Source organism: Prionailurus bengalensis, chromosome B1 (genome assembly GCF_016509475.1).
Source record: "Prionailurus bengalensis isolate Pbe53 chromosome B1, Fcat_Pben_1.1_paternal_pri, whole genome shotgun sequence".
In the NCBI taxonomy this organism is placed as follows: Eukaryota; Metazoa; Chordata; class Mammalia; order Carnivora; family Felidae; genus Prionailurus; species Prionailurus bengalensis.
The window spans coordinates 74,199,667-74,223,359 of NC_057344.1; the positions used below are offsets into that span (position 1 = coordinate 74,199,667).

At 40.4% G+C, this 23,693-nt stretch overlaps 1 protein-coding gene across 2 annotated transcripts in view; it reads right to left on the bottom strand.

The window, feature by feature from the left end:
- The window catches only part of TMEM131L (transmembrane 131 like), a 170,979-nt gene that overhangs the window by 36,418 nt on the left and 110,868 nt on the right, over window positions 1–23,693 (bottom strand). For both annotated transcript variants that reach the window (XM_043567149.1, XM_043567140.1), the window contains exons 11-25: window positions 23,294–23,402; window positions 21,123–21,216; window positions 20,458–20,611; window positions 19,573–19,743; window positions 18,179–18,248; window positions 16,992–17,109; window positions 15,486–15,627; window positions 13,023–13,132; window positions 11,946–12,018; window positions 9,068–9,195; window positions 6,856–6,998; window positions 4,405–4,591; window positions 4,009–4,194; window positions 3,042–3,191; window positions 2,051–2,676 (exon numbers count right to left, since the gene is read on the bottom strand). In XM_043567149.1, the coding sequence (XP_043423084.1) occupies window positions 2,051–2,676; window positions 3,042–3,191; window positions 4,009–4,194; window positions 4,405–4,591; window positions 6,856–6,998; window positions 9,068–9,195; window positions 11,946–12,018; window positions 13,023–13,132; window positions 15,486–15,627; window positions 16,992–17,109; window positions 18,179–18,248; window positions 19,573–19,743; window positions 20,458–20,611; window positions 21,123–21,216; window positions 23,294–23,402 (2,461 nt within the window). The remainder of the gene's footprint in view (window positions 1–2,050; window positions 2,677–3,041; window positions 3,192–4,008; window positions 4,195–4,404; window positions 4,592–6,855; window positions 6,999–9,067; window positions 9,196–11,945; window positions 12,019–13,022; window positions 13,133–15,485; window positions 15,628–16,991; window positions 17,110–18,178; window positions 18,249–19,572; window positions 19,744–20,457; window positions 20,612–21,122; window positions 21,217–23,293; window positions 23,403–23,693) is intronic.

Sequence of the window (23,693 nt, forward strand, 5' to 3'; positions counted from 1 at the left end):
AGAATTCTCAGTCCTTTCTTATTTTTAAAATTGTCAATCCTTTAAAATGTCTGAATTGTAAATGGATGGCAGGCAACCTATTTTTTTTAACCTCTTTGATATTTTCCTAGAATAGTGCTGTGAACAGAAAACAGAACAAAACACATGTCAATGAATGGCTTTCCCTGCGAGGAATCTCCTGCTGACATACTAATTCTGGAGAGAAATCCAGCACTGTGAATCAGTACCTCTAAGTTTGCTGGTCGGAACACGGTGGAAAGCCAAAGTTCTTTCATCAGTCCTTACTAGATCTGATCAACAATCACCCTGATACCACTTAACATACTACTGATCTAACCAAACAGCAGTTTTTAAAGACTTCTTATTGCGAGATACTTGTTTCCATTTAAAACACAGATTAGCAATCTGCACAGGAGGGAAAGATTCTGGGCAGGAATGACATCTATGATGATACAAGCAAGTCCTTTGTTTCTGGACCTCCAATACGAAGTTCACTCACACTTGCTGAAGTATTACTACATGGCCATCTATGCTCCACTATGGGCATTAAACATCAAGTATTGGACAGGAGGGACCTGAAGCACAAATGTGAATCCTCTGACCCACTCTAGCACTGCACTTTGGGCCCACGTCTCCACATTTTAACCCACTTCAAAGTACTGCAGTGCAGCAAAAGGTCCTTCCCATCTATCTATCCTCAAGGCCATGGCCACTGCACTCTGCAGGCACATTTATGCAGATGACTAGTGGATGCAATGGGCCACAGAAGCACCTCAAACAACTATGGTTTTAGGCTTACGTAAAGTCAGCCTATGTTAGATCCTGTGCTCGGGCCTAAATAATACCAAACAAGGAAAACCCTGGTAGGATTCACCCCTAATCTCACTCTTTCACAAATGTTTTGCAGCCTGGGCCCCGTGGAAATGGAACAATAGGCAGCCCCCTGCCCTACCACAAAACATCCTCAGACCAAGTATGCTATGCTATCATTTGAGGATCTGGTTGAATGCTTCATCCGGAGTGCGTGCTCACACGCCGGGTGGACAGAACACAGGGGACGGCGTCAACCCTGCAGACATGATTCCACCTCAAATACGTGCACGGATACCAGGGAAACGGTACAAACTGGTTGGAACAAGACGCACCAGGAATACATGTGCAGTTGCCTGACCTTGCTCCACTCGCTCGGAGGACTCCAGCTTTGAAGTTAGAGACGTCCTTTTATGGAACACATAAAATTCACTTCGGGTTTTTAACTACATGCATAAAACTCATCAGAAACTGACCAATCCATAATATTTCTCTACCCCCTCTACAGTAACAAGGAGTGAAACACATTAGATGTTTTAATAAGATCAAAGGTGACTGATTTTTCCAGATTAAAAAGTGTCCAAAACCTGACTTTTACCAGGTACAGAAATGTGCATATTAAGATGATAAGAACGGCTAAGAAAAATAAGCACGGGCTCTTATGCCAAAAGCCAAAGGGGTCAGTTAAAGCTTCACGACAATGTTACATAGAGGTAGTTTTCTGAGTCCAGTCCTGCCTACGCTTTCACTAACTGCCTTTGCTGTAAGAGAACATCTGTCTTTTTTAACCAAGGGACACGATTAGACAAGAATCAGGGCCAGGGAACATGAGACGGTAGCAGCTGTTAAATATAAAAAGTTGGTAAATTTTGTTCGGTCAGAAACATTTTATGAGCAGATTAATTTTCACAAATAGTCTGAAAATCCAAGATATAAAATAATAATTAGAAAGTGGTGTACATATCCTCCCAATAAAATATGACATTCCCAACCCTCTAAACACATGTACTAAAAGTACACTTCTTAGCCACGACATTCTAAAAACGTGGTGCCTCCTCCTAAGCTTTTCATTTTGCAAACCGTACTTCAAGATTTACACCTTTGCTTTAACTCTGTGCAAGAACTAAAAATTCAGCATCCATGATTAAACCTAAAGTCACAGGTGAGAACAAATTCTGTTAAAAAAACAGACCGAAGACAAACCGGAGAGAAAAGTCATCCAGGAGGATGAAAAGATTACCATTATTCTTCCCGGAAATCTCTGGCAAGTCTGACTGGTACTGAGGTGCACTTCTTGACAAGTGATTTTCAGGTAGTTTCTTAGAGGTCTTCAGAGAACAGAGCTCTCTCTCCTTGAGCTCACCTATGTTTTCTGAAGTTTTAATATCCGTTTCCTTAGGAAACATACATGTCTGTATTTCCTCCTTCATATGACATTCTGAAGAAGGATGATTGACCATAACTGTGTTTTTCAGTGTGTTTTCTTCTTTATTCAGTAAGTTTTTGGGAAGGGTTAAATTCTTTTGCAGGTTGACATTTATGCCACTTGCGTATTTGAGGTTTATCCAGTTCTCACCCATAACATCAGTGCACACGTCCTCTCTAGGGGCAGACAGGGGGCTGCCCAGGGCTGGAGTCTGTCTCTCCTCGGCAGCAGTGTTGGCACTGCTGGCAACAGGTGGGCTAGGTCTGTGTTTGCTGTAATAGACTGAGCACTTGTGCTTCTTCTGAGAATGACCGTAGGTACCGGGGCTCCTCCTTGCCGCGTTCTGGATCCTGCTTTGTGGAGTGTTTACTGGAAGACAGCTCTTCCCTCTGCCTTTATCAGAGGGGCCATAGGTATCAAGAAAGTTCTTACAATTGCTCCTGAATGGAGGAAGAAAAACATTTAACATCAAGCCAAGTGGAATCAAACCCTACCCCTCTGTTTCTAAAGCCGTGAGAAAGAAGTGGCCATCAGTACTGTGTGTACTGGGGAGTTCTATCTTTCCTTCTTCCAAAACCCCCTGGGTTTTACAAACTAAGTCCTTATATGAAGTCTATCTTATTGTAAAAGGACTATTACAGCCTCAATGACTTAAAGAAAATTTTACGAATCTAAACCTAGACTCAGAATAGTATTTATATCACCTTAAAATAAAATCAGAACGAAGTAATATCAAAGGTGAGAGCCCCTTCCCCCCCAACACACACACACACACACACACACACACACACACAGAAATTCTTACTTGTGAGAATGGGAGCTAATTACATCCATCGAACTATTGTTTTGCTGCGAAGATGAGCTAGCATTTTGCCTCTGTCTTGTTTTCATGAATTCCATAAGAATGTACTGTGCTTGTTGGAAGGCTATTAAAATCACACCCAACAGGGACAAACTGAGGAAGAAAGCAATGGGGTTCATTACTGCATGGTTCTGACTGGCATTAAAAAGACCAGCTCTCTTACAGAAGAGCAGTGGATGGTTGATGCAAAATGTCTAAAGATGTGGTATTGGGATTCCCTAAGATGTATGATATCATACTTTCTGATATTAAAGATTAAAAAAAAAAAAACCCAAGTTTCTAAAAATGTGCATACTTGTAAGTCTGACATTCCAATTCCATTTTTAAAAGCACTTGTGGGGCGCCTGGGTGGCTCAGTCACTTGAGCGTCCGACTTCAGCTCAGGTCATGATCTCGCAGCTCGTGAGTTCGAGCCCTGCATCAGGCTCTGTGCTGACAGCTCAGAGCCTGGAGCCTGTTTCAGATTCTGTGTCTCCCTCTCTCTCTCTGCCCCAACCCACTTGCATTTTGTCTCTGTCTCTCTCAAAAATAAATACACATTAAAAAAAAATTTTTAAAGCACTTTCATGATAAAATCTAAAAGGGTCGTTCTAGTCTTCCAATCTCAAATTGCCACTGCACTGGGCCAATAGGAGTCAAAGTCGTATCTTCCCCTGTGACGGCCAGTGAAAACATATGGGGCACAATGGTCTATGATACTTCTAGGTCCCATGAATCTCTTACAATTCATTTACTATTATCTTAAAGTTTATCAGTTACTACTTTGTCTACTTCATGTCTATCAGGGTTCGCAAAGAAATACAAATTTCACTCAATTCAGATGTTTTGAATATGCTATTTGACTATTCATAAGCTCTTACACCCAGGCAATAGACAGTTTCTTGCAACTCGTCCAAAGGTGGGAGCATACCTGACAAAGAAGACTGTGAGCCTCCAAAACGACTCCTCCCAGCTGGGTCCTGGAACCACGTCGGCACACAGAGGCAACAGGTGATGAGGGAGGGTCACATTGAGAGTGAAGTGAAATTCTAGGTCTGCTGCAGTCACAAGAGTCAGCTCACGAATGACCCAGGAAGAGGTAAAGTCGGGAGTAAACCTGGTAACAAAAGATTCATCTTTATGAACTTTGATTCTTTTAATTCCAGGCACAAAACAAAGTAATCACAATAGCAGCCAAATTTCTTACTTACCATCAGTATTTATATAAAAACAACTTAACATGTCTTACCAATGGAAAAAGGTCCCTCCACCCCCACATTATTAAATGCGCCACAAAACTTAAATGAGGTTAAAACTCAATGCTTACACAATGCTGATATCTCGGGATGTGTTTGGGGCCAGGGAAAATTGATGACAATCTAGCACTTCGAATCCATAACCTTGGCAATTATACCCATTAATTTTCAGAGATGTCACAGTTATAGGAAGTGGTCCAATATTCTCAACTTTAAAGTTCTTTGTAATAGATAAAATTTGCTTGCTGTCTTTCAGTTCTAGTGAGGACAGAAAGTAATATTTAGTGTATACGAACTGCAAAATTTACTTAGCATAATTTATTGAATCAAAAAACCATGACGTGTATTATTATAATGTGAAAAAAATTCAATATAAGCTCAAAGTATGACTTCTATCTAATTTCTAGAACAGTTACAGATTTTCTTATACTACCAGGATACAATAAAAACATTTAACTAATCAAGATTTTTAAGTTAAATGACCTTCCTAGGTACCAACAGTAATCAAAATCTCTTCTTTGTTCTTTTACTTAGTAAAGGTTAAGGTTAGGGATGCCTGGGTGGCTCAGTCAGTTACGTGTCCAACTCCTGATTTTGGCTCAGGTCATGATCTCACAGGTTCATGAGATTAAGCCCCACGTCAGGCTCTGTGCTGACAGTGTGGAGCCCACTTGGGATTCTCTCTCTCCCTCTCTTTCTCTCTCTCTCTCTCTGCCCCTCCCCTGCACATGCTCGCGCACTCTCTCTCTCTCAAAATAAACATTTAATGTTGTTTTTTTTAAAAAGGTTAAGGTTAGAAGTTTATTCTTTTCAGAAGCCAAATAGTTTGGATATCCCTAGGCACTATGCACACTTTGCTCCCAGTATCTTCACACTGAACAGGGACCAGTTAAGAGCAAGTGTGTGTGCTTCTAGAAACATGACTCAAACACCCACTACATTCAGAGGAAGTAAGTCACCAAGTCCCTGCAAAAAAAATGAGAGCACATTTTATATAGGGAGTTTAAAAAAGAAAGAATTACCACAATTTTAAATTACTCCCATAAATTTACAACCCACAATCTTTTCCATAAAGGGACCAATATCTTATCTGGTTCTATAGTTTTTATAATACTCCTTAATTCTATCTTTCAAGGTCAACTCTAAATTACTGAATGAATGAAACAAAAAAATGAATTGTGATGAATGCTGAATGCAAATGGTTAATAAATCGCTTCAAACTCAATGCTCATTTAGCATAGTTTTATTAAAAAAATTCTAATGAGACATTAAATAGTGCTACAAAATTATCCAATAGTTTTCACTAATCAGATTTATCCACAGGAAGCATAGTGTTACTAAAATGCTTTCAGTGTGTTCCAGAAATTCAAAATTATATAGGAAACAAGACAGAATTTACGAAAAACATTTTACATCTATTGTTTGATTTTTGTTTTAGTTCCTGAGAAAGTTCTTGAACCTAATATAAATAATTTAGAAGTATTTAACTTAAATACATGCACAGTTTGGAAATATCTAATGGAACATTTATGTAAATTTCTAAATCTTCTATGTCTAATACAGTGGCCACTAGACATATGTGGCTACTTTAAATTAAATTAAAATTAAGTAAATTTAAAAAGTGATTTTCGGGGTGCGTGGGTGGCTTAGTCGGCTAAGCGTCCGACTTTGGCTCAGGTCATGATCTCGCGGTCTGTGAGTTCGAGCCCCACGTTGGGCTCTGTGCTGACAGTTGAGCCTGGAGACTGGCTTCGGATTCTGTGTCTCCCTCTCTCTCTGCCCCTCCCCCACTCATGTTCTGTCTGTCTCTCAAGAATAAACATTAAAAAAAATTTAAAAACTTATTTTCTCAGTCACACTACCTATATTTTTAAGTGCTCAGTAAGCACATGAGGCTAGTGTCTGCTGTACTGGATGACACAGACACTGAGCATTTCCATTACTGCATAGAGTTCTACTGCTTAGAAATCTTTAGTCTTGTCTCCATTCAGCATTTTGGGGTGATCTTTTTTTTTTTTTTAACATTTATTCATTTTTGAGAGACAGAGAGAGACAGAGCATGAGCGGGGAAGGGGCAGAGAGAGAGGGAGACACAGAATCCGAAGCAGGCTCCAGGCTCCGAGCCATCAGCACAGAGCCCGACGCAGAGCTCAAACCCACGAACTGCGAGATCATGACCTGAGTCGAAGTCGGACGCTCAACCGACCGAGCCACCCAGGCACCCCATGGTGTGATCTTTTTATGATGATGTAGCCTCTTACTATTTATCTTAAGTATTTGACACTATACTGATAATTCAGCAATTACACTTTTTATATATGTATTAAGTAAGATGGGTTAAATATCTAAGGCTATTTTTATAAAGTAAAGGCCTATATATACTAAACGTTTGCCTGATTCAATTATTTGCATCAATGCAATGAATTTACTATAAATTTATAAAGAATCTTCCTATAGAATCCTTTTGCTCTTGGCTTTAGCACCAAGCCTGCCCCATCTGAGTGCCACACACACGAACTCACGTCGCCGGCAATCCATCAGCGTGGACTCAGGCACCTTGAACCTGAGAGAACCTCCCGAACCAGGAAGCCTTCCGCCCACTTTCAGTAACTCTCTCGCTCCAAACCCTTCCACGCCAATCATGTCGATAACAGTCAAGTTATTCCTATTAGGGCAGCAAATACAAATACAAAGGCATTACAACACAGTCACAAGATACAGTGCACTTGGACTTAAACATTCCTAGTTAGCAAGAACAGCTGTAAGGTTTTCAAAGAGAAAATCAATTTAAATAGTGTGGCATCTCCTGGAATTTAGAGGCTATTGATGGGCAACGGAAGCTGCCAATGGGCTCAGAAGAGCCGAGGCAAGCTGACTACAGCAAGAACGAGTGAATGCCCAGAATGTTCCTGATCACCCTCCTGCCTCAGCCCGAGAATGTGAAGCCATGTTTTTCTAATAATCAGCCACCTGGGTGGTGATGAGACCTGCAAGAGCAAAAACAAAAACAAAAACAAAAACAAAAACAAAAACAAAAACTGAAAAGATAAAGTTGGGGTCTCAGAGAAATATTAACAAATTTAGCCTAATTGATACAAACTACTTGCAGGGTGAATTAAGGAGTTTCATAGTAATTGTGACTATTAGAGATTCTGCCTTAGGGATAATTCTAGAAATAAAATCCTACTGTTTCTTTTGAACCAAAGATTTATAATGTCACCCCACAAAATAACATAGATCTACTCAAATCCTTAGTAGTCAAGCAAAAATTCAGACTAGCTTCTGCCTTTTCATTAACTGAAGTCATGACTCCCAGGACAAAAAAAGTTAAATGGAGTAGATGTTTAAAAGGTGTAGACTGGAGTGAAAGCCAGTCATCATTAATGTAAATACTACAGAAGCTGAGAAAACATTCCTAATTAGGCAAAATACAACAAGAGCTTTACACCTTTATCTGAAGGATTAAGAATCTTTAACCATTTAAAAGCCTTTAAGTTAGGTTGGATGACTGATATTATTTACAGAAAAATACTATGTGTCAATATAGAAATATCAAAAGTAAATTAACTACTACAAATAATTTAGACTTTCTTTTCGAGGTGGGATAGCTGAACCTGGGATGAGGTACATGTTATCTCTGCACTTCCCAGGACCTTAGTTCTTCAACGGAGAAGGAGTTTTAAATGAAAGACACTGTCAACAGGGCAGCAGGAGTCTTAGTTAAAATGCTTAATAGAACAAACAAGTACATTTTCTTTTTCAGAGCAATTCACTTGCAGAAGAACAAACTCGTGTAATATATTAAAAGAAGTCCAGAATAAGAAAGTCTTCGCTAGCTGATCTGATGCTAGAAAAACTCTACAAAGTAACTAAAAGGACATTTATTGAAAATTAGTGTTACACTTCTCACCAATGCAGAGAGCTTCAACATAGATCTGTATTTACTGTAAATTTTTGAAAGAAAACTCTCAATAAAGACTAAAGATGAAAAAAATTTAATAGTGAGAAACATTTAGCTGCTTAAATTTAGCAACATCTGTCATTTAAAATAAGGAGGGAAAAAAAGGCAATGGGCTCAACAGTCCTTAGTCCATTGTCCTTTGGGGCTACAGAGAGTTCCAGAAGCAAGACAGGTATGAGAGTGATATAAATCCCAACACTGCGAGTGAAAACATACACAGCAGTGTTTCAATTATTTTTCTGAGCTGGGAACATGCGTTCCTAGCACAAACGTGTGTGTGTGTCTGCATTTGTACATGTGTCCTGCCCTCAATGACACCAACAGATGAGATGCTGAGCAAAATATACTGCGGCTCTTAGAGAGAAGGGCACACAGCCCCTACTTTACAAGGTGGGAAACTGAGGCACAGAAGAAGGTGAAGCCTCACATAGCCTCTCCTCCTCTCCCTCCCATGCAACACAGCCCCATCCCTGAAGGCCATGAGGTGAATGTCAGCTCTTAGCTAAAGAGATTACATATTCTTGAGGCACCTGGGTGGCTCAGTCAGTTAAGCGCCCGACTTCAGCTCAGGTCACCATCTCACAGTTCGTGAGTTCGAGCCCCATGTCGGGCTCTGTGGTGATGGAGCCTGCTGCAGATTTTATATTTCCCTCTCAGAAATAAACAAATACTTATAAACAAAAAATAAAGAGATTATGTATTCTTGAGAGAAAGAGACTTGGACAGACGAGTCAGAGAGAAAGAAATAGGCTCCATGACAGGGACACACCCACCGGATTAGTATGAGTGAGGTAACTTTTCCGTAGTCAGCTGGCGTGAAAACTACACCGACCCTTTTCATCTCCAGAGGCTGCAAATGTAAGTGGAGGATGCCAAACTCAGATTCCTCAGAAGGCATGCCCTGCAGATTTAATAAATGCAGTGAAATGATTCCGTGAAGCAAGCTTCCGTCTTCATTACGTGCATTTTAGGGTATAAACATGATTGCTCTTCTTTTAACGTCCAGAGTGGACTACCCTAATCGACGTGCTGAACTTGCTCACTCTGAGAGTTCACACTGATAAACAGTTCCCGAACCACAGCTGAGAAGAGCAGGCAGAGGCTGCAGGACAGCCTGCCAGGGATGCTGGAGAGGGGGATTTGCTTCCCGGCCCGGATGGAAGCTGCGGCTACAAGAGCCATCTCTGCCAAGATGCTCTGACTGCAAACTGTCACTGAGACAGCACACCAAATAGCCTCTGTTTGAATGCTGCGGGGATCTGACCCAACACCCAACTGCTGCTCAACAACCCTATCTTTAATACTGACCTTAGGTTCATACAGAAACCATCTTTATTATATTGCGTCTCTTCACTCAGGAGAAAGAGCTGTGTTTATTCACAAGCTCCTTTATTTTTCCCAAGGTCTCTAACTTTCTCCGATTAATCTTGTGTTCTAAATCTAGTATTCAAGGCTAAAATCTTGTTTTCTAAATCTAGTATTCAAGGCTGAGTTCTTCATCATTTTTCCTCTTTCCACTGTTTTTTTCAAGCTCCTTCTCACTAAAAAAATCATTAATTTCTTAGCGCTATAATCATATAATCTGCATGGTAATATTTCTCTTTTCTGCAGTCTTGATTTTTGTATTTGCTTTATCCTGCAATTGTTGCTAGTATTTCCCCACACTATCAGAAGAAATAGCGACAGTGTTTGATTCATTTTCATTAGAACTATAAGCTTCATGAAGGGAGAAACCTTGCTTTACATATATCTAATATGAATACTGAATAAAACTGATTTTTAGTATTAAAACTGTAATAACAACATGGCGCGCCTGGGTGGCTCAGTCGGTTAAGCACCCGACTCTTGACCTTGGCTCAGGTCATGATCTCACAGTTCATAGGATCGAGTCCCACAAAGGGCTCCATGCTGACAGCACAGAGTCTGCTTGGGACTCTCTCTCTCTCTCTCTCTCTCTCTCTCTCTCTCTCTCTCAAAATAAATAAGCAAACATTAAAAAATCTGTAATAACAACTTCATCATTTATTAAATCGTTCTTATATGCCAGGCACTGGAATATAAGAAGTATATAAAATGCTGAGCATTCCATAAATGTTACTGAATCTTCAAACATTATTATGAGTGAGTGAGAGAAGGCTGTAGAGAGGATAAGTAATCTTCCTGAGAGCACAAAGCTAGCCCATGTTAACACCCTGGACTCAGAACCCTGACCATCTAATTCCCCCTGATCTTAACCGAAGGAACTACATTTCTAAGAGCAAACCATCATAAATACGGGTGCCATTCTTTACATAACAAAGAGTTCTAAGAAGAATTCTGAATTAAACTTTAAGTGTCTCAAAGGCATCGATACTATTATTGTCAGTGTAACAAATTCATAACAGTAATGGTGTCTCTTATCACAAAAGGTGTAATATTCTTGGGGGAAACCTTTGGTCACACATGAAAAACTTCTTCCAAACAGGCTGCAGCATTTGTTCAAATCTGAATAGAACATTTAGATGTAAAAGAAAATCGGCATTATTTTTGGAATTCCAAATTATATACGATTCAACACCAGTGGGGCCAAAGATCTTTTAGTATCCTGGACTAACTTATCTCTAATAGCCCTGGGAGCCTGCTCAGTGGAAAGGAGAACCAGAGGCAATGAGCAGGGCAGGCGTGCTAACAAAACCAAGACCATCCTGCTGCCTAAACCACTTACAAACAGAAAGGGACATTTGGTGTGATATGTTTCCTATTGTAAGTCTCTGTTAAAAATCCATCTAAAAACTTGCTTTGATGAGTTTTAACTCTTAGTTGGAGGTCATTTGATCTCCCTCGTTCTGCTATTCAAGTTAATCTAGAGCCAACAGTCCATCTTTGGAGGGATAAGTGTGGAGAAAGAAGAAAATACCAAGGCATTTCAGTGTGTGCGTGCGTGTGTGTGTGTGTGCGTGTGTGTGTTAATATAGTTGTATGCCCATGTGTGGTGATGTGTGTGGCTGTATTTTTTTAACAGATGCTCCGCGTCTGACTTGATCTCACACATAGGATCAAGGAGAACTCTCAGCTCTGTACAAAGAGCCACAGAACTACTGAGTGGAAACTAAGAAACAAGGCTGCCAAGTCCCAGAACAACATCCTTTCCACATGACATGTTTACTCCTCCTCCTGAGTATTTGTGCAAGACCTCATGAGCGCCCAGAGGCTTAAGAATTTCAGAAAGACCTTTTTTTTTTTTAAACAGATGAGGTGAACACAGAAACTGGGTGACTTGCTAAAAACATGAAGCCTGTTTAGTAGGAGAAGATGTTCTTAGGTGTATCTTTACCTCATGTCACCTTAAAAAACAATCGATGGGAAATCTAAAAGAGAATTGTAAATTCTGGGGTCTCAGGTTTTATGGTTTTCTACATAGCCCTGATCCAATTGTTATTTCTTCACTCACATGAATCTAAACTATCAAATTAAAATGATTTACAGGCTAACATGAACCATGGGCTCTTGCTGCATTCGTTAATTGGGAAAATCTGCTATGTATACTTCACGCCTAGAATATAAGAGAGCCACATATATTATGTAAAAACACTTGAAACGTGACTTGGTGCAGCCATATGCTATGTGTATGGTTTGTCAGCATTCTTTTTCTATTTAAAGAGGACATCCTACCTGGTAAGGGCAAGCTTTGGTGAGCTGGAATTCACCAGTTGTGAAATTAATCATCTGCATATCGGTGCCAAACCTATAAAGGAAAAAAACATGTTTGAAATAACATTCAGGTTGCCACTAAAGAAAACAGTGCATGTGTGCACATATACAGATTATGTGAGCACATGTGTTTACATATACAGTTCATCCCATCCTGTCACCACTGCATCCCAGCCCCCTGCATTGTCCCGGGCATACTGGAAGTGCTCAATAAATACCATTGAATGAATGACTTTGGCAGCACAGAATGTAAAGAAGCACATGGTGACAACAGCTCTAAATACAAAGCAATTTTTTTTCCCTCTCCAAACAATACATAAGGAACCTGGCAGGAAGTGACTCTAGAGAAAGGACAATTTTATCTCCCAGTAGACACGTAGCAATGCCCAGAGACATTTCTGCTTACCACAGCTGGGGAGGTCCTACTGGCACCAATTGGGTAGAAGCCAGGGACGCTGCTAACCACCCTCTGAAACACACAACAGCCCCTTCTCCCCCAAACAGAAAATCACCTGGTCCAAAATGTCAATAGTGCTGAAGCTGAGAAACCCAGGGATAAGGGTAGATCCTACTAAGCCAAAGAGGGAAACATTCTAACTGAAACTGTGACTGCTTTGTGAAAATAAGATATAACAGACAGGGACATCATCTTTTCTTTTCTAACACGAGATTAAAATATACTAAAACACTAAACTCCTTTCTTGTGTTGCCCAGAGATCGCTGTGATTTAGATTCTCAATATGAGGAATACACGTGGGAAAAAATCACAGCTGTAAAGATTCCCTGACCAGAGAAAGTAATATTCTTCTGGGAGCTAGCCTTGTCACAGGAACACCAAAGATTCCACGTAACAAGAGAAGCGGCAATTTCCATCAGGTTGTATGTCCCAAGGAGCTGGGTGTGCAGGTACTGGGGCCAATATTGTGTACACCCACATACAGGTTCTGAGTGAAAGATGTGAAGGACTCTGAATAATTCTGAGTCTTAACAGCGTTTCCCAAACACCGTCAGAAAGTCTTCACCAACTGGGTGCTTTACCATTTGTGCAGCAGGCGTACCACAGCCTCGGGTGTAGGATACAAGGAGAGAGGCAGGAGCTGCAAGGAGACCGGCCAAGAGGAAGGGTTCTTCACCACAAAGTACTTCACCTAGATATGGGGAAAGGAAAATCAAAACCCCGAGGAAGACATGGCATTGCTCCTGAGATAATCCCGCCAAGAATTCATAACCTGAATCGAATCATGGGAACCATCATGCAAATCAAATCGAGGGACAGTCTAGAAAATAAATGGCCTGCTTACTTCAACAACATCTCTGCTATGAGAGGCAAGAGAAGGCCGAGAAAGATTACAGGTGATGATAAAGATCATGCAATGCAAGATCCTGAGCTGGGAAAAAAAAAAACCTACCATAAAGTATGTGAGGGGGATAACTGGAAAATTCTGAATATAGACTGCAGACTCGATAACATTATTATGATTAATATCACATCCAATTTTAATAATTACACTTTGGTATGTGAGAAGATGCTCCTGTTCTTAGGAAATCCACAATGAAGTAGAAATAAGGGGGGACATAGCATCTGACACTCTCAAACAGCTCGTAAATGTGTGTGGTGTGGAGCACGTGGGTGGCTCAGTTGGTTAAGCGTCTGACTTACGCTCAGGTCATGATCTCACAGTCCATAAGCTCGAGACTCGCATCGGGCTCTGTGCTGACAGCTCAGAGCCTGGAGCCTGCTTCCAATTCTGTGCCTCCCTGTCTCTCTGCCCCTCCCCTGTTCATGCTCTTTTTCTCTCAAAAATAAATAAACATTAAAAAACATTTTTAAAAAAAGGGTGTGGTGTGTGTGTGTGCAAAGACAGAGAAAAGGAATGATAAAGCAAATGTGGCAAACACAAAAACACCTTTGTGAAAGGTGACTAGGAGTTCTTGGTACTATTTTTAAACCATTTAAGTTGAAATTATTTCAAGTTAAAAGAAAATTTAATGTTTATTTTTGAGAGAGAAAGAGACAGAGAGAGAGAGAGAGAGAGAGAGAGAGAGAGAGAGAGAGAGTGTGTGTGTGTGTGTGTGTGTGAGCAGGGGAGGGGCAGAGAGGGAGTGAGAAAGAATCCCAGGCAGGCTCCAGACTGTTGGCACAAAGCCCAACGTGGGGCTCAAACCCACGAACTGTGAGATCATGACCTGAGCCGAAGTCACACACTCAAGCGACAGAGCCACCCAGGCGCTCCACAAAACAAAAATGTTTTAAAAACAGTCTTCAGATGCCACCCCTAAGAAACCCAGTGAGCACCTCATGAAATGTAAATCATCACCCAGACCACATGTGATGCAGCTCTTTGGCAATGAGATGACACACACACATGGAAGTCGCTGGTGTGGCTTCTGTGCCTCTGCTTTGCTCCCTGCTTCCCCAGCTCATGGAGGAAAGCACACACGAGAGAAGAAGTCAGCACACTAAGGACAGAGGGTAATGGACGAGTCCAGGCTCTTGATGGCATCACACTGCTGCTTCATCAGTTTTGGACTTCTCTCTTTTGAGCTTCTCACTATAAAACAAGCTAACTCCTATGTAAGCCTGTGTCACAGGATTCTCTCTGTGATGGGGCTCCTGGTTGGCTCAGTCAGTAAAGCACTGTGACTCTTGATCTTGGGGTTGTAAGTTGTTTTTTTTTTTTAATTTTTTTTAACATTTCTTTATTTTGGGGAGAGAAAGAGAGACAGAGCATGAGCAGGGGAAGGGCAGAGAGAGGGGGACACAGAATCCAAAGCAGGCTCCAGCCTCTGAGCTGAAGGCACAGAGCCCGATGCGGGGCTCGAACTCATGAATGAGGAGATCATGACCTGAGCCAAAATCGGCTGCTTAACTAACTGAGCCACCCAGGCACCCCTCGGGGTTGTAAGTTTGAGCCCCACGTTGGGCGTAGAGATTACTTTAAAAAAAATTGGGGTGCCTGGGTGGCTCACTGGTTGAGTGTCCAACTCTTGCTTTCAGCCCAAGTCATGATCTCAGAGTCGTGAGACTCAGCCCTGTGTTGGGCTCTGTGCTGAGTATGGACCTGCTTAAGAGTGTCTCTCTCTCTCTCTCTCTGTGTCTCATTTTCTGTCTCTCCTACTGCCCCTCTCCCCCACTCTCACTCTCTCTCTAAAAAATAAAATAAATAAAATAAATTTAAAAATAAAAATTTTAAAAAAAACGGTAAAATCTTATAAAAAAGATTTTCTCTGATATTCGTAGTTGAACTTTCTTGACGGATTTTGAATTGAAAACAAACTTCAGAAAATGTGTTTGTTTCATGCACTTTCAGTCTGTTTCAAGTTTACTCCTTTGTTTCTTGACACCTCCCTGCTAAGTGCACTGAACAGCATATGTATGTCACTTAAAATGAATTTAAATTAACTTTGGTTCTGACACAGTATTCTCAAGGTGGAAAGACTCTGATAACTTAACACCCCAAGAGCCAGGGGGTCACTGACAAGGAGATACACAATCCTCACCACGCTACTCCTCAGGGCAGTTGCGCTGAAGTTTAACACAAGGCCGGGCTCTGTGATTAAACGAGGAAGATACGAAACAAAGGATTCTGACTCCTTGGATTTCTTCAAGCGACCAAATCGAGTCATGCCTAAAGCAGTCCTCCTGTGTAATTCATAAAGAAAGAAATTATTTTGAAAAATAATTTTCACATAAAAAAAGGAAATCACTAATTATCCCTCCTACTAAAAGGAACAAGGGCTCTCGGAAAAAAGAAAAGGCTTATTCTGGGTATTCTGGGTCTGGGGAAGAGAAAGTACACATGATCCCGGAGCATCCTGTTCTACTAGAAAACAAGGAAGTTGCTCAAAGAATGAAGTGAACATCTAAGGGACCCACGATCTGGCCTGAAGGGGCTCCCATCGGCCAAATCTGGGACAATTTAGCATCAAAAATAATACTGATGGTACATCATGGTAATGAACAAAGAATCCACAGTGATGCTCAAAAAGAATGTAGAATGAACAAAATAATCAGAAACATCACTATTTTGCAGCCATCAATCTAGCAACTGACCCAGGCAAGGATTATCAATGGATGGGGTGAAATGTTCTTTGGGAACAGGAAATTTAAATGATCTCAAATTATCATAGCACATGTTACTTATTAATTTTTAATAATTACTTAGTAAAGGAAAAATTCATGTACGGTGGAAAGAGAGCTATCAGACGCACAATGGGGACAGTCAAACGATTCAACTTAGCAACACCGACAATGGGACAAACTGCCATTTATGTTCCTTCTGAGGTGATGCAATGATAAGGACACAACACCAACCAAGTAATTAGCACTCTTCCCCAAAATGTTGGACATGAATGTAAATCTGAGGAAACAATCCAAAAACTCCACAGTGCCAAAGGTTCTGTAAGACAACTGGGGAGGCCCCTCGAAAATGTCAGCATTATGATAGATGAAGAAGAAAGGTGGGGATACAAGTCTAAAGAAAATTAAGAAAACATGACAACTAATTGCTAAGAAAACATGACAACTAATTGCAATACATGATCCTTGAATGGAATCTGGATTTAAAAAAAGGAAAAAGAAAAAGATAGCCATAATGGATACCAGTGAGTCAAACAGAGAAATTTCAATACAGACTGTATACTGTATAACCGTATCAGCGTTAAATTTGTTGGGTGTGGAATCATAGCATAGTCCTATGTAGGAGGATATTCTCCATGGGAAATAAATTCTTTCCTAATAAAGTACGGAGGGTTGAGGTATGGAATCTTCAGCTTACCTTCCAATGACTCAGCACACAGACAATGCGTGTGTACAAAGGTATAGAGGTCGAGAGAGAAATAAAGCATAAGTGGCAAAACGTGAACAACTGGTTGAAAACAGGCGAGGAACGTCTGAGTATTCACTGCACTCCACTTTCAACTTTTCTAAGGTTGGACATCCTACAACTTCACCTGAAGTGTCTCCCCAGTGCCGCATAAAAGAGACAAGGAAAGGTGAAGACATACTTGCAGCCGTCACCGTTTTTAAACTTCTTCCATCTTTCATACAATTTATTGGCAAGTTCCAAATCCACATCCCAGGTAGACCGATCCAGGGAAAGACTCCCTTCCCAATTAGGATTTTCTAAAAGTTAGATCAGATTTCATATTTAGATTTATAGAAGATGCAACTCAATTAGTAAAGAATGCCACAGGCTGCCAAACTTCTCAAACTGAGAGGACTGTCAAATGCATAAACACACCCCCTCCCTCCCTCTGACTTTCCTAGGATCCCTCTAACTCAATGGCAAATGGTACATCAAATCAAACAAACATGTAGAAAACAAAACTAAATCGAATCATGTAAAGGTAAGAACATAAAAGACACATGGCTCATGAATACAGCCTGAAACAAGTAAAAATTATACTCGGAACATTTTTAACAGCTTTCCGTCTAACAGGCTAAACCGCTTCCCCGTAAGCACTGGTCATCATCTAAGCCTTTCGGTGATCAGTGCTGATGGACGAACAGTCCTCCCAAAGAAGGGCACAGACCAGGCCTGGGGAAGGTGCATGTGCATATTTACAAAACGGCCTCCTGTTCACTGAGCCCTCTCTACTTATCTGTTCTGTCCTGTCTGTGCTAAAGAGTGTACCAGGATGAAAACATGGGTGTCTCCTCAAAGAAGTCTCCATACTGCAACAGTCTCCTTACATTAAATATTTTAATAAATCAAAAACGTAGGGCAAGGGCTAGAAAGAGCTTCTATATCAACACCATAGCATTCAATCTCACATAACAGCAAGCACCCCCTGGAAGATGTTTATGCTCCTATAATCCAAGTCTTCAAACACAATTCCAGGTTATTTTTACCACCTTGTAGTCAGCCCTTTTATAAAAGAACCAGAATCTTCCAACTTTTCCTGGACACAAAGTTGCTGTGACCATCAAATCATGTGTTTGAAAAAAAATCCCTTACAAAAGTTCAAGCTACTTAAGGGGACATTATTTTTACAAGTAACCTCAGGTGTTTTTGGAGGATTCTTAAGACTTTCAAGTCATTCTGTGAATGATCATGCTCTTTAAAAATAAAATATGATACAATTATGTTTACAGGACTAATTATTGCAGCTACAAACTCTATTTTTCCTCACTATTTCCCACCCAACCCCACTCTAGAGTTCTACAGAAAGCCTAAGGGCAAAATACTTACCTGTCTTTGATTTTCCCATGAAATAATGCATGCCACAATGTGCTATCACTTCAAAACCCAGACTCCCTTCCTAGATTGAAAAGTAATATATGAATAACTTAAAACACAACACTAAGCATAAAAATCCTAATGCACTCAAATGCAAAGCAGACATTGGCCTCCACCTCAGTGAATTTCTCTTTAACCAGAAGCCAAACAATGAGAAAGCGAATTCTTGGCTTCCTTTCCCCCTGAATGAGAGCCCTGAACGGTCTCTCACAGGAAGGCTCACAGCAGTGGATTCTGCACAATCATCGATGCCCACAGTGATGATCCATGGGCTCCAAAGACACAAAGCTGCCTCCTGAATTAGAGGTTAATCTCAGGACGTTCCTGATAGGTTTAAAAAAAAACCAAAACACTGTAATCCTCTGAAAAACAGCATACCAATCTGTAGAAACTCCTAAGCCACTCAGGACATTTAAATTGACGTTCCACTTCCTACAGGTTGGGAAAGCACAGACTCGCTACTTCCACATATACATGAAACCTGCCTACTCCCTCCCACAGGGCGCTCTTCTTAATACGCATCTCTTGATCAGAAAAAGGAAATTTCTAAGAAATCTCCCCTCCTCAAAATAAGGATGAATGGAATTAACCTTACACTTTGTGTAGTTTGATTTTAGAGGTCCTACCTTTAAGCCTATAGCTAAGCATGAGGCATTTCTATCTAATGAAACACCAAGGCTAATAAGTGAGAAAAATCATAAAGATGGTTGCATGAATGTCTCATAGTGAAAAATCAGAACCCAGCGTTATACAGAATAGCTTGGATCAAAAAGAAGCAGTAACAGTAACCAAATGGAAATAAATAAACATTAAGAAAAAATGAGACATGTTTAAGATAAGATCTAAATTGAATACGGTTTACCCAGATTTTAGAAAGCATTTTAACTGTGAAACCTTTCAGGCTTTAGATTTGGCCCCCGGGAGAAATGCAAGAACTACAAGCAACCAAGCCTCACTTACCAGAGGTCTAACTACAGCATTTAACCGTCTAGTTTATTTGAATTCATTGCAAGGATGCACTAAAAGCTCAACTGTGCTTTCTAGAGCGAGCACATATTCCTTGCTCTACAAATTTTGGAAATAAATGAAAATGAGATGAATCTACTTGTAATACCTTATTTTGTTCAAGAACCTCAAGTTACTTCGTGAAAAATGGAAACTCTTTCCAAATAAAGAGTTCCATATCTAAACAAATGACCATCTAAGCTTGGCCTGGTAATATCTGTTGTATTTCTTGAGATAGTCTTAAAGAACACGAGCTTCACTCTGCCAATAAAACCCAAGCACCATAAGTTAATAACAGTAATTACTATGAAAATTATAACACATAGTGTTGTAAACAATACCTTGGTTGGTGCTGAGTAAATCTGTAGAGGTATTGCAAAAACGGCACCTGTGTTTGTAGTCAAAAATACATTGGTGAATAGATTTATGGCAATGTCTTTAATAGCAAGTTTCAAAGTAAATATATTCCAACAGCCTGGAGGTAGAAATAAAGGGCCAGTGAAATTCAGAATCTAAAAAGAAAAAAAGCAAGAGAAATTACTTTTCCTAATACCAATTATGATTAAAACCATTATAAAGTATGATACTAAAGTTCTTTTGTACTTTCAAAAATAGAATTAACTATTTCCAGCTCAAAGATTGAAATATTTTCATATAAATGATAGGTTTTAAATGTTTCACATGCTGTTTTAATTTCACAAAAGTAATCTTGAACTTTCCACGGGCAGTATTTTGAAAAAGTCTGTTTTGTCATTAAGCAGGCTTATTTTTTTTTTCCAATATATGAAATTTATTGTCCAATTGGTTTCCACACAACACCCAGTGCTCATCCCAAAAGGTGCCCTCCTCAATACCCATCACCCACCCTCCCCTCCCTCCCACCCCCCATCAGCCGTCAGTCTGTTCTCAGTTTTTAAGAGTCTCTTATTAAGCAGCCTTATTTTTAATAAATACAATCTTTTGAGCATAAATTGTACATTGTAATTTTTTTAATAATGGTGACAGCAAATATCCTTTAAGAATATACCTTGGTCCCTCTGTGTTCCTTGAACGATAGTTTAAAAAAACAAATAGATCTTAGAAATAATTCTGAAAGCGTTAAAAGAAAAATACTTGCTTTAAAACTCAGAAGAAAAAATTAAACTTTATAAATATTAATTTCATTGCATCTGACCTTAAATAAAACTTAAAATAGGCTAAAACTTGGATAAAAATACCATATGTACCTTTAAAATGTGCTTGGTCTCCTTGGAAACAAACACATCATTTAATACAACACTATGGTCAAAATGGTTGAGGTACCACATTGACCAAACTCCTGAAGTGTTCTCGTGAGTCTCTATGTGAAACTGGGTCGCAGAGGAGTCCATTCTAAAATACCTGCGAACACAGGACGTGCATGCTATCAGCCCTGAGTGGGAGACAACCCACCAGCACTCAGCGCGCCTCGGAGGGTGCCAAAAGAGGAGCAGCATGAAACGTCAGAGCACAAACGTTAGCGCCAGGAACAGGCCGCCAGACTGCCTTCTTCACCCTTCGTGCCCTCAGGCGCAGCCTCTGAAGGCCAGAGGGTAAGTGACCAGGCCAGGACCAAGGCAGCTCACACAGGCCGCCAGGACAAAACCAGGACCCCAAAGCGCATCCTCTTCCTCCTTCCCACACCTGACTACCTGGTCCCCGGCCCAGTCCACAAACGGAATCTCTGGAATCCTTCTTTTCCCCTCTCCCGTTCTGCCATCAGCCTCTCCACTGCTTGCTAGCTGTGTTAATGTACGCGAGGCAAGTCCGGAGAGAGAGAATCATACACGTCTCATCAGTCACATTTTTAAATTATTTCCAGATGAAAAACACTTCAACAAACATGATTTAAAGGAAAATGTATTCACCCTACCCTTGAATCACAGGAGAGGAGAGACACGCTTTTAGTGTTGGAGTGTTTTTTATTTTCTTCACATCTTCTTTAATTCCACTGGCACATGATGTAGCTGTTTTGAGATACAAAGAAATAAACGTGAAGCATCTTTTCTTTTGTTGTGCCTGAATAAAAACAGGATATACGTTTTATTTATAACTTTCTAATTACTTCAGTTTCTCCACTAAAATAGTGCATCAGATATCAACGGTAAAATACTTTCTCAAACACTCCTATCTTTTTCCTCTGCTGGCTGGTTGCCAATTTTCTAGAACTTGATGTCTACCACACACACACACACACACACCCCTCCCTTTTCAAACCAACCTCTCATTTCTTCCTTTGGGAGAAAAAGAAAAAGAGAGTCAACGCTTTATAGCTTCTCTTTACAAAGATCTGCATTCACCATAAATAAGAGGAAAGTCTTTAGGTCTGCCAGAGATGACAAAAGTGAAAAATGATACTCAGCCGGGTGGGGTGAAGAGGAGCATGTGGAGGCATGAGCAAGAAAGGAAAAAGAAAGACAACCGAAATAGCAAGAAGGAGCTTCACAGGGTGAGTGGAAATGCATTCCAAAACACTCGAGATTATCAAAACAACACTTTTAAGCTTTCCCTGAACTACTCCTAATATTAAGGCATTGGCATTAAATTCTTAACTCTGATACAAATACTCAAGTCTTTTTTTTAAGCTGCATATATGGCCCCAACCCCCCCCCCCAAAAAATTCCAACACTAACAAAAAATGTGAAAATAAAGTCCACCCGAGTCCCCAGTTATCTTGGAGGAAACAACTGCTAGCAGGTTCCTGAGCATCCGTCCAGTGTTCTATGACATGCAAGTACACAGACACCCTTTAAAGGACACCAAGTGTATGCGCTGTTTGCATTACATGCCCACATATGCCTCCTAATAGCTGCAGGGTATACCCTCCCTGTAAATGCACTGCGAGTGAACGAGCCCCCTGTCGACAGACGGATGTTGTCACTAACAGTGCACATTTCTGTAAGCAGTTCTGAATATGTATATGAGTGTACCTAGACAGTTCCCAGACGTAGCGTCAAAGAGCATAAATGTGCATTTTAAATTTTCACAGATTGCCAATTTTCCCTCCAAAAAGCCTGCATTGGTTAGTACTCTTGTCAAAATACGTGTTTTTTCCCTAATCATTACCAACACAGAATACTAACACTTTATTGATCTAAGTAATAAATTATATCTTACTTGTGGCTTTAGTTAACATTTCTTGAAACATAAGTGAGGCAGGGTGCCTGAGTGGTACAGTGGGTTAAGCATCCGACTCTTGATCTTAGCTCAGGTTATGATCTTACGGTTCGTGAATTCAAGCCCCACATTAGGCTCTGCACAGACGGTGAGGAGCCTACCTGGGATTCTGTCTCTCCTTCCCTCTGCCCCTCCCCTGCTGGTGCTCTCTCTCTCTCTTAAAATAAATAAATAAACTTAAAAAAATTAAAAAGGGGTGCCTGGGTGGCTTAGTCAGTTAAGCGTCCGACTTCGGCTCAAGTCATGGTCTCACAATTCGTGAGTTTGAGCCCCTCATCGGGCTGTCTGCTGTCAGCAAAGAGCCTGCTCCGGATCCTCTGTCTCCTCTCTCTGCTCCTCCCCTGTTTGTGTTCTCTTTCTCTCAAAAATAAATAAGCATTAACAAAATTTTAAAAAGAAAAAGAAACAGAAGTGAGGCAGGGCATGCTTTCATATGTTTCAAACAACTTACATTTATTTACAGAACTCTTTTTAACCATAAATCAGAACCTAAAGCTACAGCTGGGTTTATACTCACTAGATCTAGCTTGCATTCTGCACAAAGATACACGACCCGGGCAGCACAACCTTGTTCTCTGTGGAAGCAGCACCTCCACCAGACACATTTACATCCTGCTCTTTCAGATCACCACGTGAGTTAAGCTTTAAATGCAAAATCCCCCATATGTGGCAGAATAACAGTGGCATCAACAATCATTTCTTCCATCATTCTATCTCTTAGAACTCTTAAGGCTGCAATATTACCATCAAGCCAATTCGCTTTCTGAAAACCTTTGTGAAACCCAAGTCATTTCACAGAAGAGAACTGTCATCATAACCAGATAACAAAAATAAAAAGACAATCTCCAGCATTTTTAAAATCTGTACCTTTGCAAGTGAAAGAGGCAATTTTTGTAAAGTTGGTTGCAGAAGTAGGTACGAGTACTGGTTCAAACTGCAAAGACAGAGCATCTCTCTGTGAGAAATGATGTACGTCCTACAAAAATAAAAATCCACATGACTATTCTCAGCTGGGTGAGTATCCAATGTGAATCAACTCTGTTAAAAGAACTAAGTCGTTCAGACTGGCATACAAGCAACTGCTCAGCATATGTGTCTATGACAGTAGGAAGGGGGGTGCTGACAACCTTCATCCTAATGTGGGTTCAAGCAAGGGAAACCGGGTATAAATTAAAGCAAAAGAGAAATGAGACAAGTATTTCTGTATCTGTTGTTGAAAATTCCTCATGTTCTGCAATGAAACATACATTCGTAAGTTTAAATTTTA